The sequence below is a fragment of the Acinonyx jubatus genome, chromosome C1 (assembly GCF_027475565.1).
Source record: "Acinonyx jubatus isolate Ajub_Pintada_27869175 chromosome C1, VMU_Ajub_asm_v1.0, whole genome shotgun sequence".
NCBI classification, from domain to species: domain Eukaryota; kingdom Metazoa; phylum Chordata; class Mammalia; order Carnivora; family Felidae; genus Acinonyx; species Acinonyx jubatus.
In genome coordinates, this window is record NC_069381.1 from 215,521,244 (window position 1) to 215,538,224 (window position 16,981).

The window sequence follows — 16,981 nt, forward strand, 5'->3', positions numbered from 1 at the left end:
ACTCTATGCCTTTTGATTGGAGAATCTAATCCACTTATATTTAGAGTAATTGCTGATAAGTAAGGATGTACTAATACCATCTTATTGTTTCCCGACTGTTTTGTAGTTCTCTTGTTCTGTTCTTCTCTTGCGATGTCTGTTGTGAATTAACGGTTTCCCACATGGTATGCTCTGATTCCGTTCTCTCTGTGTTTTGGGAATCCACTGCAGGTCTTTACTTCACGGTTACCACAAAGCTTACATAAAACATCTTATAGGTAAGGTTCTACTTTGCACTGGTCATAAGCTAACTTCAAAAGCACACAAAAACTCTTTTTAAAACCCTTTGACTTCTCCCTTTTTAGGTTTTCAGTGTCACAGCTCAGCTCTTTATATTGTGTGTTCATTACCAAATGGTTATGACTGTATTTTTAGTACTCTGTTCTTTCACCTTTATACAGAGTTAAGTGGCTGACACCCCTCCTCCCGGCAGCGTGAGGGGCCTGAGTCTGGCTGCTCATCTCCGCCAGTGTTTCCTCGGCCACGCTCACGTTCTCATCTGCGCCTTTCACTGCGGCTTGGTGACTCTTCGCGGGATTTCCTGTGAGGCGGGCCTGCTGCTGGCAATCTCCTCCTCTCTGTCCGGGAATGTGTTTGTCTCCTCGCCTTCATTTCTGAAGGACAGCTCTGTGGGGTCGTGTTCTCATGGGCACTTGGTGTCTCTCGGCCTCTAAACCTATCCCCTTGCTCCCTCCTGGCCGGAAATCTGCGGCCTTATGGGGTTCCTGGTGAGGTGCAAGCTCTTCTCTTGCTGCCTTGAAGATTCCCTCTTTGTGTGTGGTCCTGTTCTATTATAAGGTGTCTGGAGAGGATCTCCTGAAGGTGAGTTTGTTTGGTGGACCTCGTGAGCTTCATGAACTTGGAATACCCAGACCTCTCTCCAGACTTGGGACGTTTCAGCCATTGTTTCCTTGCAGAAGCCTTCTGCCCCTCCTTCCCCCTCCTCCTTCTGGGCTCCAGTAATGCTCAGATTGCTTCATTTGATGGTATCCCACGATCACGTGGCCTTTCTTTACCCCCTTCCCTCTTTTTGTCCTGTTCTGTTGTCCTCAGAGGTCTGTCCTGTAATTCACACATTCTTTCCTCCTGATGCATCATGACGTTGGTGCGCTCTCCGTCGTGTTGTTTTCATTTTGTTCATAGGGTCTTCCGCTCCAGAATTTCTGTGCGGTTCTTTTTTATGATCTCTCTCTCTCTGTTAAACCACTCATTCTTTTCATGTATAATCTTCCTGATTTATTGAACTGTCTTTCTGTGTTTTCTCGTAGCTCACTGAGCTCCCTTAAAAGACCCGTTCTGAATTCCTCACCAGGTAGATCGCAGATCTCCCCGTTTTGGGGTCAGTTACCGAACAGTTACGGAGATACTTGGTGGTGTTGATGTTTCCCTGGCTGTCATGTTCCTTGGAGGCCTGTGTTGCTGTGTTCCCCTTGGAGTAGCAGTGATCGCTTTCATCTTGCCTCACCGACTTCAGGAGACACGTGACCTCTGTCAGCCCTGCCGGGGATTCAGATGCTTTTTCAGACCTTGTGTGGACCCACCTGCCCTGTGTTTCTTGCTCCCTCTTGGGGCAGAATTCTTGAGTTTCTGTGCCTTCTCTCCACGCTGCAGTGCCCCAGGGCAGGCGGGCAGGCGCTGACAGCTCCCTTTTGCTTCCCCAGGGGCCGACTACAGCTGTTGTTTGTGGCCGCTCCCTGGCCTGCAGGTTCGCACTGGCTTTGCAGTCCTCCCCGGCTGGCTGTCCAAGCTTGCTTGTGTTGCCATCAGGAGTGCACACAGGGAGCCAGCAGCAGGGCGGGGGTGTGTGGGTGTGGGCCCGTGGGGGTGGGGATCCACGGGCAGGGTGGATTTTCTGGCGGGGTCCGCAGTGCAGTAGGACCTGGGTCCCTCTGATGCCCTCTGAGAGTCCTGTCTGCCTTCTCCCAGCTGCTCCCTGCCCCCAGTCATACGGCTCAAGACGCAGTGGTCTGGCGAGGGTGAGAGAGATGTTGGGCCTCTTTGGCAGCGTCCTGCACGGCTGAGGAGGCCAGGTGCTCCCTCACCCCCTGTCACCCTGTCACTTTCCCCCATGGGAGAGATCACGAGCTGAGGTCTCTCCTGGCCCTCCACCCTGACCCCTTGGAGAGGTGATGGGGGTAGAGTCAGACCGTTCCTCTTACCCTTCTCAATGCTTCCAAACTCGTGTGTGTGTGTGTGTGTGTGTGTGTATTTTGTTTTTTGTTTTTTTTTTTCCTCCATCGGTGTGCTGGAACTTCTCTGGAAACCGGGGTTTCCACACAGGCTCTCTTCGTCCATGGGTAATTGTAAAAAGACGGTTCCCGGCCCCTCCTGGAGGCTGGCCCTCCCCGTCTGCTGCCTCACGGAGGGCTCTCTGCCTCCTCGGCTCACCGACACCCTCACGCTCTGAGCCAGAGCCGGGAGATTGTCCCCACACAGCGAGCGAGGGTGAGGGCGGGCTGGCCCCCGTCCCTTCTCGGGCTCTCAGTCAGATGTGGGCTGGAAACAGCTGCATCCGATGTTTTGTTGTTTTCTAGTTGTTTCCTACTTCAGCTCCAGCCTTTCCATTCTGGCCAGAGTCTCCTTGGGATATTTTAACGGAATTATAGAACCCTAGAAATCATGGTTAGGAACTAATATTTTGTTCCTAAATCATGTATTTTATATAATTAAGAGTGAACTAGAATATGTTCTAGGACTGAAGATCCACCTCTATCAGATAAATATAGTTCTGTTTCCATGAATAGCATTTCCTTTTCATCTCTGCCGCCACATCCAGGGAAGAGGCAGCCTTTCAGCTAAAACCAGGTGGAGGTCAGTGGTTGCAGCACCCTTTGACCATGGCTTACCTCCCAAGAAACTATTTTTGAACCAAAAAAAGTCACTAGTAAGTGTGTTATTTCTCTCTCTCTCTCTCTCTTTTTTTTATCTTCTTTTAATGTTTATTTTTGAGAGAGAGAGAGAGAGAGAGAGAGAGAGAGAGAGAGACACTGTGAGCAGGGGAGAGGCAGAGAGAGAGGGAGACACAGAATCCGAAGCAGGCTCCAGACTCTGAGCTGTCAGCACAGAGCCTAACGTAGGGCTCCAACCCATAGACCATGAGATCATGACCTGAGCTGAAGTCGGACACTCAACCGACTGAGCCATCCAGGCGCCCCGTGAGTGTGTTGCCTCTTAAGAAGACATGGCGCTTATAAACTTCAGCATCCTTTGCAACTGGAGCGTGCAGTGACCTGGGAATGGGAAGGTGCCTCCGTAGGAGAGCGCGTGTCCCCATCAGCACCCTACGTGGCAGCGAGCGACTGTGTGTGTTCCCACCAGACTCGGGAACAGGGCTGCGAAACACAACCCTGTCCGACTATTCTGGGGGCTCTAGCCAGCACAGAAAGAGGCGAGGCGTGGAGTTCTTTAACCGGGGGGAGACGGGGTCATCATTAATTGAAATGACAGCAGTCTGCCAAGGAAATTGATCCCCAAAAGGTTAACTGTTAGAGAAAAAATGCATAGGGTGGCCAGTGACAAAATAAATATCCCAAGTCCGTGTTTTTCCTGCAAGTCAGCAATAATCCATTGAAAATAATGTGCCTGAAGTTCCTCTTCAGAACTGGGAACAAAAATGTAACTTACCAAGCCATGCATTTAACAAGAAGTTTACAGTAACTATTTTGAGAAGCTGCAGAATTTTACCAAGAGATGCAAAGGGCCTGGAAGAAGTCAAGAGAGTGTTTCTGGGTGGGAAAATCAATACGATAGGGATGTTATTTCCCTTGACTTACTGTATAAATTTAATGGAATAACAGTAAGTACTCAGTGGATGTTCTGGAGCTTGGCAAAGAATATTCTCAGGTTCATCTGAGAATAAATATGTGAGAATAGCTTTTCATCAAAATGTTTGAAAGGACCAGTTTTAGGCCAGTATGACTCTGGTTACTTTAAGTAGAGGAGAGATTGTCGGGGCTGAGAACTGGAGCTCTGCATTTCCCTGTTGCCTGCTGGCTTTGTCAGTCAGATCGGCTCCCTGTGGGATAAAAGATGGCTTTAAAACTATTTCCAATTTTCAAGGAAGTCAGAAAGGCCAGTCTGAAGAGCTGTCTCTTCTGTGCTGTCCCTAGCCTGCAGCCGCTGTGGTGACCCCGCTGGGCCTCAGGCCGAGCCTCCTCACTCGTACTTTCCACAGACTTCCACGACGGTTCCTCCCCCGCCCCCCGCCGTCCACGGCCGCCAGTGTCTGTGGAAGGAGCTAACGTGTAGCGAGCTCTGGTTCTGTGCCGGGTGCTACGAGGTATGCTGTGGCCTGCGTTTTCCTCCCGTGGAAGTTTACCAACCAGTTCTCAGTCAGAGACCACTAGAACAACAGCTGCCGTTTCTAGAGCACTTGTTACGACTAAGGAGCTACAGACATCGCGTCATTTAACTTGACCGTAGTTTATTAGATAAGCGCCATCCTCCTTTCCTAGGCCTGGAAACAGAGTCACAGAGTTATTGTGTCTGAGGTTGTTAGGCCGTGAGTGGCAGAGGCGGGTCGTCGCCCGCGTGGCTCTGTGGCCCCGTCCGGGCACGCGGCTTCTCCTGGAAGGTTTCTCTTAACAGTATCTTCCTGACGTGCCGGTTTTCTCTCTGCTGCCCGTGAAATAATTGAGTAGATATTACCCGCAGCTGTCAGATTATGGAAATGCCATAGGAGTTGATGTTCTTTTATATGCACAGAAACAAAATGCCGGTTCATGAAAAATATTTGCTGTCAGTTGGTACAACCATTAAATGGAAAACTCTTTGACGTTATGTCACAAAGGTGAAGACCTACACACCCTTTGGCCCAGCAATGCCCTTGGTCATTGCACATCCCAGAGAGTCCTGTGCACATGTGCATCGGGACATATATAAGATCGTCCACAGTGGTCTAACAGTTGTAGTAGCGACTCATTACTTAGCTGTTCAGAATAATCACTTTTCCTAAATAGTTATTGTCGGAGCCCCAGACCAAAAACAACCCAAATGTCCATCAGCAGTAGAGCGGGTGAATAAAATCATGGTATATTTGTGTGATGAAATCCCTGTTCAGCAATGCAAATGAACAGTATACAGGTGCTTGTAGCTACATGGTTGATTCTTAAATAGAACGTTGAGCAGAAGAGGCAGACACGTGCGGAAATGTACTGTGTGGTTCCGTCTGCACCCTACGAGGGAGACGGGCACACAGGGAAACACGCAGGTGCACACAGACCCAGTAGTGGACCATGTGGAGGGCAGCGTGGTCGTAGCCTGGGGCTTTGGGGACCCTGGGAAGGTTGGTTTTCTTGACCCAGGCGAAGGCTGCTGGAGTCACTTTAGCATTTTGTTATACCATTTATGTTTGATGCGCATTTTTGTATGTGTGCAAAAAGGTTAAAACATCTGATGGCAGACTGTTTTATTTTACTGTGCGTTCAAGGGATCGGGTTTGACCCACGCTAGGGACACGTGTTTGGTTGACAGAGAAGCTTGGCGGTAGAATATCTCTGGATGAACAGGACACTCGGAATAGTTACTCTGTCGATCTCTGCCTTTCTCTTGTAACTCGGATGCAGGCACTCTCGGCTTACGAAGAAAATGAACTTTTGGCAGGTTGTACATAAATCAGTTCCCGAGGTCATGGGAGAGTATATTATTTAAAGCAAATACTCACACTCTTTGATTTATTATTCCCTCTCCCCACCCGACATTACTCAGGCCTTTGTTTATTGGGTTTGCTTAATGTAGGGTAGAGCTCTGCCCGGCAGCGTTCGTGACCCCTCGGATCCAGAGACAGAGTGGAAGGCAGTGTGCACATGCCGCAGCCCTCGTGTTGCACCCTAAATCCTGCTCCTGAGACACTTCTGGCGGTGCCTAAGGGTCAGGCTCCTAAGGCATTCTTTTAAAAACAGCGTTTTCTTCTGGTGAAGCATTGTGATCAAAATTTAAAGGAACAAACCTTTCACGTCAGTGGTTCTTATTTATTTGACTTAGAATAAATCACCATAAACTTAAAAAAGTCGCCATAAACACAAACGCTTACATTTCTGGGGACAAGTGTGCGTGCGGTAAATGCAAATCGTATGAAGTCCCAGAAGCAAGCAGCCGTTCACCTGGAAAGTCTTGGAAACTCACGCTTTCTGAAGCCCATGTGCGAAGTGGGCAGCCAGACGCCGAAACGCTTTGTCAGAGGCCCTTCCTGCCGGAGAAGCAGCTGAGTAAACAGTGTGCAGCCTGCACGAGGAGCTGGAGGCCACAGGCCGGTGGGTTTGTGTCCCCGCGAGACCCGCCGCTGCCACCTCCGTGCGCGTCGCCCGTGGAGAGCGAGGCCGTGGCCGGAGTGCGGCAGAAAAGTGTGGCCCGGAGATGTGCTCTCCCGGCAGAGAGTTTCGAGATCTGATTTCGTGGCAGCGGGGCATTTACATGTTTACAAAGTAGAGCTGGGGACGGGACCGTGTCGGGGAGGAGGGTGTATTCTCGATGAACGATCCTGTCTCTCTGAAGCTGGTCAGTTGGTGCCGCCGCTCCACCCGCACATGTTTTCCGGTACGTGCCGGAGTGCTCGGAGCAGAGTGCTCAGAGCAGGCCCGACTTCGAGTCTTCTGTAGCTGACGAGTCCGCCCGAGAGAGAGAAGGGCCACGTCGCCGCACTGGAGGCAGAGCACGCGGGCCTCGTCCCGCAGGGGCTCGTGCTTCCGTTCTTTCTGTCCGAGAAATTTATGGCAACGGTTAACGCCCATTGAAGGTTTACTACGTGCGAGGCTCCGGGCTGCCTATTTTATATGATCCCATTTAATCTTACCTACAGGGTAAATATTATTATTTCCATTTTATGGTGAGGACATTGAGCTACAGGCAGGTCAAGTGAGGCTCCCGGGGCCATACAGTGAGGAGGTGGCGAGGCTTCGTATGTGCAGAGCACGTGTTCCGACCGCTGGCCCGCGCGTTTCCCCAAAGGCTCCCTGTATTCCCCGTCGTTTCGGTAGTGGACGTAGAATGGTGGAGTTTCACTGTATCTTCCTCTTGTGTTCCCAGAAATTGAGCGTGGCTCGTGTGACTGATTCCTGGGTGGTGGATACGGTGCTAGATTCTCATATTTCACTATACGTATTAAAAGTCTATAAAACAAGGGTTTATAATGTTACGTTTGTCTGGAAATTTGCTGACACAGCTATACGGGCTGTGTATAAATCAGTCTGTCGTCAGAGGGGTGTGCTTTTAAAGCAAATAATCACTGGCTTATCCACCCCACCCTGCCATGTTCGTTTAGATGGAAGTAGTTGGTTGGTTTTTTTTTTTTTTAAGGCCAGAATTTTGATGTTTTGCCACAGTGTGTTTGCGGCAATGATAAAAGTTTCTCCCCACTCATAATCCCAGCCCAAATGCATTTTGTTTTGAATTCTTAACCTCTTAAAAATAAACTTATAAACGTAAGATTAGTGTTCCCAATTCTGCTTGGCGCTGTGATTCAGAGCTATGAGGGAGTTTGACACGGTGACCCAAAATAGGGAGCTTGGCCAGATAACCCCTTAGTGTCTTTGTCTCCCTTGCAACTCACCTGTTTTATCGCACATTTACACATATTAGCCATGCTAAGCTCTGCACCCTAAACAGTTTTGTATCAGACTCAACACAATGCCAAGTACGTGGGAATTATTTACTAAGCATTATGAATGGGTTTTAGTAGAATTTTAAATTGCTCAACTAAGTCAGAGTTTTACTAATCTGGATATAATAAAGACAACATTTTTTTTTTCCCTTGAGAAGTAGTTTTTTATTGTCTTGAGTTCATTTTGGTCATTTAGCATTTTACTTGAAAGGCATTTGTGTGGCCACTAACTTTTTTCGTCAGTGAAGTTTATTTTTACATAACTGTAGACTCAACGTGCAGTTGCAAGAAATAATGTACATTTTACATTCCTGCCAGCCATGTCCAAGTAATCGAGTTTTGCTGCATCCTCACCGGCCTTTGGAGATTTCCCATATACTCCGTTTTCCCCACCGATACGTCGTGTAAAGCCATGTTCAATATCATACCAGGATATTGACCTTGATGCAGTCAAGATACGGAACAGTGCCGTCACCACAAGGATCCTTCCTGTTGCCCTTTTACAACCACGCCTATTCCCTCCCCTCCCACCTCACCCCCTCCTCAGCCTGTGGCAACCACTAACTGTTCTCCACTTTTACAATGTTGTCATTTCAAGAACGTTCTGTGAATGCAGTCATAGAGCATGTAGTCTTTGGAGATTGGCCGCTTTCGTGCAGCATAACTGTCTGGAGAACCAGCCAGGTGGCTGCGTGAATCAGCAGTTCGTTCCTTTTTATTGCTGAGTGTTGTCCCACATGTGAGTGTAGCGCTGGTTCTTTAACTGCTCACTTGTTGAAGGGCATCTGGGTTGTTTCTAATTTTTGGCTACTCTGAATAAAGCTGCTGTAAACATTCACGTACAGACTTTGTGTGAATATAACTTTTCATTCCTCTGGAATAAGTGTCCAGGAGTACAGTTGCTAGGTCATCTGCTGGTTGCATGTTAGTTTTTCAAGCAACTGCCCAACTGTTTTCCAAAATCTGTTTGCAAAACCTGTACAGTTTACATTCCTACCAGCCATGTCCAAGTAATCAAGTTTCTCTGCATCCTCACCGGCCTTTGGTATTGTCACTCCTTTTTCTTAAAGCTACCCTGGTAGGTGTAGGGTGATACCACATTGTAGCTTCAGTTTGAATTTCCCTGATAAGTAATGATTTTGAACATCTTTTCATGAGCTTATTGGCCATCCGTGTATCCTCTTTGGTGAAATGTCTGTGTCTTTTCTCATTTCTAATTGGATTTCCTGTTTGCTTTTTTACTATTGAGTTTCGAGAGTTTATATTTTTTAGATACTAGTCCTTTGTCAGATACACGGTTTGGAAGTATGTTCTCTCTCCAACTTGTCTTTCAGCCTCTCAACAGGGTCTTCAAAAGTTTTTGACTGTGACAGAGTCAGCTTTGTCACCTCTTCCTTTAATGAGTCATGCTTTTGGGGTCAAGTGGGAGAACTCTTTGCTTGGCCATAAATTCCAAAGGTTTTCTCCTAGGTTTTTTCCTAAGAGTTTTGTACTTGTACGTTCTATATGTAAGTCCATTACCCACTTTGAGTTAATTTTTGTACAAGAAATGAGACTTAGGTCAAGGTTCCTTTTTCCCCTCTGGATATCCAGTTACTCCAGTGCCACACGTTGAAAGGCTCTATTTCTTTCATTGAATTGCTTTTGCACTCTTGTCAAAAACCAGATGGGCATACTTGGTTGAGGGTCTATTTCTAGATTCTTCATTCTGTTCCATTGGTCTATGTGTCTATCCTGCCAATACCACACAGTCTTGATTGCTGTAGCTACATAATAAGTCCTGAAATTAGATAGACTGATTGCTCCCTCTTTATTTCTTTCTTAAAAAATATTTTAGCTATTCTAGATCCTTTGTCTTTCTGGATAAATTTCAGGACAATCTTTTCTGTGTCTCCAAACAATTTAGTTTGGATTTTGATAGGAATTTTATTAAACTTGTATATCAATTTGGGGAGAATTGACATCTTCACGATGTTTGAATCTTGCAGTTGAGGAACATGGTATGTCTCCCCATTTATTTAGATCTGTTTTGATTTCTTTCATCCACATTATGTAATTTTCGTATGCAAGTTCCACACATATTTTGTTAGATTTACACCTAGATACTTTTCTCGTTTGGTTACGTATACAATTGTAAATGACACTGTATTTTTAATTTCAGTGTCCATGTGATGGCAATATATAGACATATAATTGATTTTTGTATATTTATCTTATATCCTGCAACCTTGCCTAACTCTTACTAGTTCTATGAGTTTTACCTTTTGTTTCTACTCATGTTTATTTAACATTTTCTGTGTGCCAGGCATTATGTTAAGACTTTCCACGTGCTTGTCCAAGTTCAGTAGGTAGTGGAGCCAGAATCTTGAGAGGCAGACTATTCGGTCACTTCATTTGTTAGTTTGGCAGATATTTAAGGAGAACCTATATGGGCCACAGTGGATGCAGACACAGGGCTCCTGCCCTCCTGGATCCTACAGTCTGAAACTGGCATTAGAAGTAACACAAATGGTTATATGATAAAAACAAGTTAATTAGTTATAATGTAATTAACAGCATTTGACCCATACTCTAAGTCAGTAAAGCAGTGACACCTTAGCCAGCCTTGTGGAGCGGGAACATCCAGGGAGGGCTTCCTAAACAGTATCCATTATCCTGGGAACGGTTTTCCAAGAAGCCAAACTATTCATTGGTTCTTGTCATGTACGTCAATTTCTGAAATTCAGAGATGTCTGTGATAAAAGCTCATATGAAGAGAATTGTAAACGTCGGTTGCCAAAGAGCCTAGCAACTCCTGGCCAAAACTGAATGAAGTTTTCCAGTTGCCTCTGTCTCCTTCCCTCCTTTGCCTGCTACTGTGTGAGACCTCCCCCCTACCCTCTGCACCAGTGATTCCCACCGAGGCCCCAGGTTCCTTGACCTCTGTACCAGCCAGCTCAGTCCAGCCCTCTCCAGCTGACCCTCCGCTTGGCTTGGTGCTGCTGGCCATGCCCTGCTTGCAGACTTCCTCTCCTTCCCTTCCACGTTGCCAGGTTTCCTCCTCTCTGGAGGGTTCCCTTCCTCTTTTCGCCTGGCGAGCTGGGTTACGGTGTCACTTGAGATGGAAAAGAGGTCCGTTCAAGGAGTGAGGTGCAGGGTCAGATCCCTTTTCTGCCAGTCTGTCTGGGAAAATCATCAGTGTCCCTAAGCCTTGGTAACAGTAACTCTAAGTTTCTGGTCAGTTGGGGAATAAATCTTACTTTATAGAAATTTGCCCTTCAGACAGCCTTCCAGGTCAAGACCCCTCTACCCTTGAGAAGGGAAGGCACGGACCCCCGGTGGGCACAGCGTACCTGCTCCCATGGCTCGGGGCTGCGGCTGGCCCAAGTGTCACGTTCACAGGAAGGACAGTGGGTCCCGAGCCAGTACTGTCCCCACTCCCGTGTCTTTCCGCCCTCGGCAGGCCCGCAGAAATGAGGATGTTTCCTTCTCTTCCTGTTTTCCCCCCTGACCACAGGAGAAATTGCTTGTCTCTGAGTCAGCGTGGAAGAAGGAGAAGGACATCGTTTCCAAGGAGATAGAGAAGCTGCGTGTGTCCATCCAGACCCTGTGCAAGAGCGCACTTCCCCTGGGGAAGATCATGGACTACATCCAGGAGGACGTGGACGCCATGCAGAACGAGCTGCAGCTGTGGCACCGTGAGAACAAGCAGCACGCCGAGGCCCTGCAGGAGGAACAGAGGTCAGCAGGAGCGAGGGGGGCGGGGGGCCCCCACATCTGCCCAGGGCCCCGGGGGGGATGGGGAGCCGTGATTCACCTCTGCCCGGGGCCTGGGGGACATCTCCCCTGCAGGAGGAACAGAGGTTGGCAGGGGTGAGGGGGCGGGGGCGAGGGGTCTCACGTCTGCCCAAGGCCCGGGGGGATGGGGAGCCCCCACATCTGCCCAGGGCCCCGGGGGGGGTGGGGAGCCGTGATTCACCTCTGCCCGGGGCCTGGGGGACATCTCCCCTGCAGGAGGAACAGAGGTTGGCAGGGGTGAGGGGGCGGGGGCGAGGGGTCTCACGTCTGCCCAAGGCCCGGGGGGATGGGGAGCCCCCACATCTGCCCAGGGCCCCGGGGGGGGTGGGGAGCCGTGATTCACCTCTGCCCGGGGCCTGGGGGACATCTCCCCTGCAGGAGGAACAGAGGTTGGCAGGGGTGAGGGGGCGGGGGCGAGGGGTCTCACGTCTGCCCAAGGCCCGGGGGGATGGGGAGCCCCCACATCTGCCCAGGGCCCCGGGGGGGGTGGGGAGCCGTGATTCACCTCTGCCCGGGGCCTGGGGGACATCTCCCCTGCAGGAGGAACAGAGGTCAGTCGGGGCATGGGGCTGGGGCGGGGGGCCCCACATCTGCCCAGGGCCGGGGGGACATCTCCCAGGAAACCACCACCCTCCCCAAAAGCGGTGTCTTCTGCATTCATACTGCAACATGCACTTCTTTGTAACAAGTAGGAAAGATTTGGAGTTACCTTTCGCACGTAATTAGACGTAGGCAGTAAAAACTACGGGGAACTGTGCAGTATGGGTATTTTTTTTTATGTGTCTTGCCACAATCCCCCCAATTTTGTAACTGTTTGTAGTTTGGCAGTGTTTTCACTTTTTACTCCAGAAGAAATAAATGCAGGTGAACTCATTTCGAAATTGCTACCGTGAAGGAAATAGAACCGCTAAAGAGAGATTTATCTTAGGGAAATGTTTGACACTCTGTATTTATAATCGTCCCAGCATGAAACTATATCAGTTGTTAATGTTTTTTTTTTTTTTTTTTTTCCAGAAAAGTATCTGATTGGACTCAGTGATATATCTCTAAGCCCGTATAATAAGCTGTGTTATAACGAAGCTATACTCTTTTATTAGTCTGCTTATTCTTAAAAATTTCCTTAAGATTTTAAATTCCAGCACGACAGGAGTTAGGAAATCACCGAGAACTTTTTGGTGCCAAGTCCAGCGTGGTCATTTGTTAGCACTTCGTACGTTTCGTTTAACGTACTAAAAAGTAGCACCCAGATGGTTCTTCCTTTGCAAAACTGATGTTGCTTTATGGCAGGATGGTTGGACACCATCACTCTTTTTGTATTTATTCTGTATCGATATGCTTAAAAAATACTAAAGGGAAAGGCTGATTTGACCTCTGCCTTCCCAAGTATGTGCTAGATTTTTCCTGGCACGTAACCCAGGACTGAAAGGCCTCATGCCTTGGGCAAGGGAGTCCGGAGGGAGGGTCTCTGGGGGGAAGCCCTTGCAGCTGGGTGAGCCTCCCCCTGGAGGAAGGTGAGGGAGGCGGAGGGCTGCCCGGCGCGGCGGTCTTGGTGGCCGCGCCGTCCCCAGGGCTCTCTGCAGCGTACGTCACGTAAAGACTTCAGACACATTAGGCTCCTGTGTATAATTTCACGTTTGACTCCACTTCGGGTCGCGGTGAGGCTGTGACCCCCGTTGTTCTCAGGCGTGGGGCTTTCGCCCTCCGTGTCATCACCCGAGCGTGTTCGTACTCCTAGCCCTTTTCTGTGGATGCCGTGAATAACCTCCGTTTGTCTTCTTGCGTCGTTTTGGTCAAGAAGCGCGCGTCCGCGGAGCCACGTGGTCCTCACGAGCCCCTGTGTTGTTTCCCGCCAGCATCACGGACTGTGCCGTGGAGCCCCTGAAGGCCGAGCTGGCGGAGCTGGAGCAGCTGATCAGAGACCAGCAGGACAAGATCTGCGCCGTGAAGGCCAACATCCTGAGGAACGACGAGAAGATCCAGAAAATGGTGTGCAGCATCACTCTGAGTTCCAGAAGGTGAATGCTCGGACGTCTCGGAAGCCGCCCGCCCTCCTCGGGCCGAGAATAAAAAGGCAGAGAGAGCCTCGCTCCTCTCTAAGCTCAGTTTCCCGAAAAAAAATGAAGTTTTCGGTGTCCTCCGACCGACGCGCAGGCTCGCTCCCGCCCGGAAGGGCCGTGTTCTCGTACCTTCCTCCCGCGGGCGTGTGGCCCGTGGAGGGGACTCCCACACGCGTATTCTCCGTGTCTCGGCCGTGGCCTGTGTGCTCAGCTCTGTGCCAGAATCCTCCAGCAGGCGAGCGGTGCTGGCGCGCCGAGGGAGACCCGCGTCCCTCGTCTTCAGGTCTCAGGCCTCGAGTCGGGCACTGGCACTTACACGCAGAGCGAGGTCAACTTTGATGAGCAAGGTCGACTTTGAGTTCATCCCCCCTTGCAGAGGGGTCATTTGAGCCTGTATCTCTAGGAGGCACGCGGGAGGTTTTTAAACCTCTTACCCACGGCCCGCGCTGCTCGAGGTCATTTTCTCATGGGTCCCTGTTGCCTCTGGCTTGTGTTTACAGCCTTAAAGTTCAGAGATTTGAGGAGGTTTCAGTGTGTCCTTGGCGGGTGTCTGGCCCCCGGGTTCTCCCCACGGAGGCAGCAGTGAGCCCGGGTGGGGGGCCTCGCTGTCCTGCGCCCGCGGCTTCGGCCTCTTCCCTCTTCCGCGCTCAGTCGTGCGTCCCTGGGAGGCAGGAAGACTTCGAAGGATGCACCAGTTGACCCCATTTTTTTGATGTTACCATTTTTTTGGGAACTTGTTTTTTAAAGCAAGGCTTTTTAAAAACATGGTTTATATTTAGTTTTTCACATACGATATCGTCAACATTTACGAAAGTCTTAACTTCGTATGTAAAGGCTTTCCCCTGGTCAGAGACATACTCACAGGTCTTGGGTTCTGGGTCCCGATACCGTTATTTCTAGATATTTGTTGTGTGAACCACGCAGTGCCATTGAAACGCTAGAGTTGCCTGAGGAGTTTTGCTTCTTTAAGGATTAGCACGAATGGCATGGGTAGGTTTTCTTCTTGGCATTTCCAAAATACGTCCTTTTCTAAGGTAGTTACGTGATCTTCCAAGCTGAATAAGCTTGACATCCGATGATTAAGTTCCGCCGTTTCCACACACGGGCCAGCTCCTCGTTTCTACAGCGCACCGTTAAATTGTGTGATCAGATTGTGCTGAGTACATTGTTGGAGGCGGGCGGCCGGCCAGTTAACTGTCCTTCGTACACTTCTCTCTCTCCTACTGAGTTGAACGACTTAGCCCTACAGGGACTGTTTTGCTTCAAGATGTCTGCCTTTTATGAATTTGTATATCTGAATAGAGTTTTTGTGTTGCAAAAAAATGGCATACATTTTATGTGAGTCAGATTTTGTATGAAGTAGTTTATCAAATTGTATCATAAAATTTATTTTTATTTTATACATAAATCATTAAAAACGATCACATATTTTTGCTAGAAGCGTATGGGTTGTGCAATTCAGTTCACACCTGGAAAAAACATTTATAAGCATTTGGGAGTTTTTTTATTTTCAAATGTGCGTATTTTGCTTTTTCTGGTGAAGAAAGTTCAGGGAAATTTATCTTTTCCTTCATACCATGACACTTACACCTCTTCTGTGTAAATTGAGGTTTTATAAGCCAGGTAAGCATTTATCAGAAATTTCAGGATCATTCATGAAGTTATAGAAAGTCTCTGCATGTGATTATGACCGTATCTTGTCATAGGCACAGTCAGTCCTCAGGTTATTCATTACTTTGAGAAAATACACAAAGGAGATCATTAAGTGTTTTCCTCTACTTTGGCTGAGACATTTCCAGGAAGTACTGAAGTCACACTGCAGGAGTTTTAATTTAAAAGTTGAGCTGACGCTAATTTACATTCGAAGAGAATGCGTAAAGCTTTGGAAAAATTAATTCAGGACTAAAATTTGAGCTTTCTGCTCCCGTATTCACGCTTATTTTTCTTTTCAGTAAGCAACTTAAAAAAATAGTAACGACTGAAATCTGTGAAGATGATGTCATTTAGTGGCACGAAGTGCGGGTTAGGATCTGGGGTGGCCTGGAATTGCATTCCGTGCTGACAGGTCCCCTGAAGTGTACTTGGACTCGATCGCTAAGCTGCACCCGGCTCACTGAGACTCATCTTCCGTCCGTGCGCAGTGTCAGGGCATAGAGCGAAAGCAGGGCCAGCAGGGCGGGGACCCGCAGCCGAATGAACAGGTAGATGTCAAAGGTCACAGGCCGAGGGTGACCCGTTTGCTCGAGCTTCCTCAAGAATCCGGCTCAAACGAGGCCGCGCACAGCAAGACCATGTGCTCAGCCGTTCCCGCCGATGGGGAAGACATTCCGCTCAGAGCTGGACTCCGAGCCCAGCTCCGGAATCTTCCACCCACGCCGGAGATGCAGAGAGCCGCTCGCCTCCTCGCCTCCGTGGCCACGCCTCCGAGGAGCCAAGCACCGCCTCCTTGGAGCAGGCTTCCACGTGGTCCACAGCAGAGGGTGGAAGTGAGAACGGGAGTCGCGGAGGCCCCCTAGCGGCGGAGGCCGGAACTCCTGTCACGCTCCGGAGCCGAGCTGGGGCCTGCCCTTGGGCTCTGAGGTTAGCTGTCCTGCGATGCGCTTTATAAATAAAAAGCTTTTATATTTTTCTAAGAGGTGTTTTGATAAGTATAGTTTATACAAGCCTTACAGTAAGGCAGAAGTGAGGCCCTACAAGACTCCCTTTTTTGTTTGTTAACGAGCGTCTTCAAAAAGGGAGATTGGGAAGGACATTTTTTTTAACTTTTTTTTTTTTTTAATTTATTTTTGCAAGACAGTGAGAGACAGAGTGCTAGCGGGAGAGGAGCAGAGAGAGAGGGAGACACAGAATCCAAACCAGGCTCCAGGCTCCGAGCTGTCTGCACAGAGTCCGATGTGGGGCTTGAAATCACAAACCGTGAGCTCGTGACCTGAGCCGAAGTCGGTGCTTAACTGACTGAGCCACCCAGGCGCCCCAGGGAAAGACTTTTTTAAAATTCAGCTAGAGAAAAGACATTTAAATGGCTTTGAAACTATCAAAAATTTTAAATCCATATTTAGAGCTGAGTTCCAAATTGATAGCTTCTTAAACCAAGCAAGGAGATCTTTCTGGTAAGAAAACGGGGTTCAAAACGTGAAGTCCATAAATGACACGGAGGCTGTGCCCGGTTAGCCGGGGAGGGGTCCAGGCTTTGTAGACCAGTGTGATCAAAACCCACGCTGTCCTCCCCGGGCCAGAGCTGCCAGCAGGGCGCCCTCGGGCCCCCGCCCCCTTGTCACCTGCCAGGCAGTCGCAAGGGCACGCAGGACGGAGGGCCTCCGGGCTCATCAGTCACCCTCACGTCGTCTGTTTTGTCCTTCACTGTGCTCTCACGTCTCCCACTTGGGTCTCAGAAAAAGCCTTTTAGCGCCGCCATCGCCACAACCGTAACGATCAGAAAGCACTTAAGTTTGCCCTTCAGAACCTTCCTCGAAGCCAGTACCCGGCTGGACGCTACCAGCTGGTGTGCGCG

At 49.1% G+C, this 16,981-nt stretch overlaps 1 protein-coding gene across 6 annotated transcripts in view; it reads left to right on the plus strand.

Annotated features, from left to right (window-relative positions):
* Nucleotides 1–16,103, plus strand: part of TRAF3IP1 (TRAF3 interacting protein 1) — a 62,487-nt gene extending 46,384 nt beyond the window's left edge. For 5 of the 6 annotated variants that reach the window (XM_027046261.2, XM_027046263.2, XM_027046268.2 and 2 more), the window contains 2 exons: nucleotides 11,133–11,356; nucleotides 13,267–16,103. In XM_027046261.2, coding sequence (XP_026902062.2) covers nucleotides 11,133–11,356; nucleotides 13,267–13,432 — 390 coding nt within the window. In that variant the 3' untranslated portion in view covers nucleotides 13,433–16,103. Of the gene's footprint in view, nucleotides 1–7,954; nucleotides 8,475–11,132; nucleotides 11,357–13,266 lie in introns of those variants that run through there. The other variant, XM_027046282.2, reaches the window with a different exon arrangement.
* The last annotated feature ends 878 nt before the right edge of the window (nucleotides 16,104–16,981 follow it).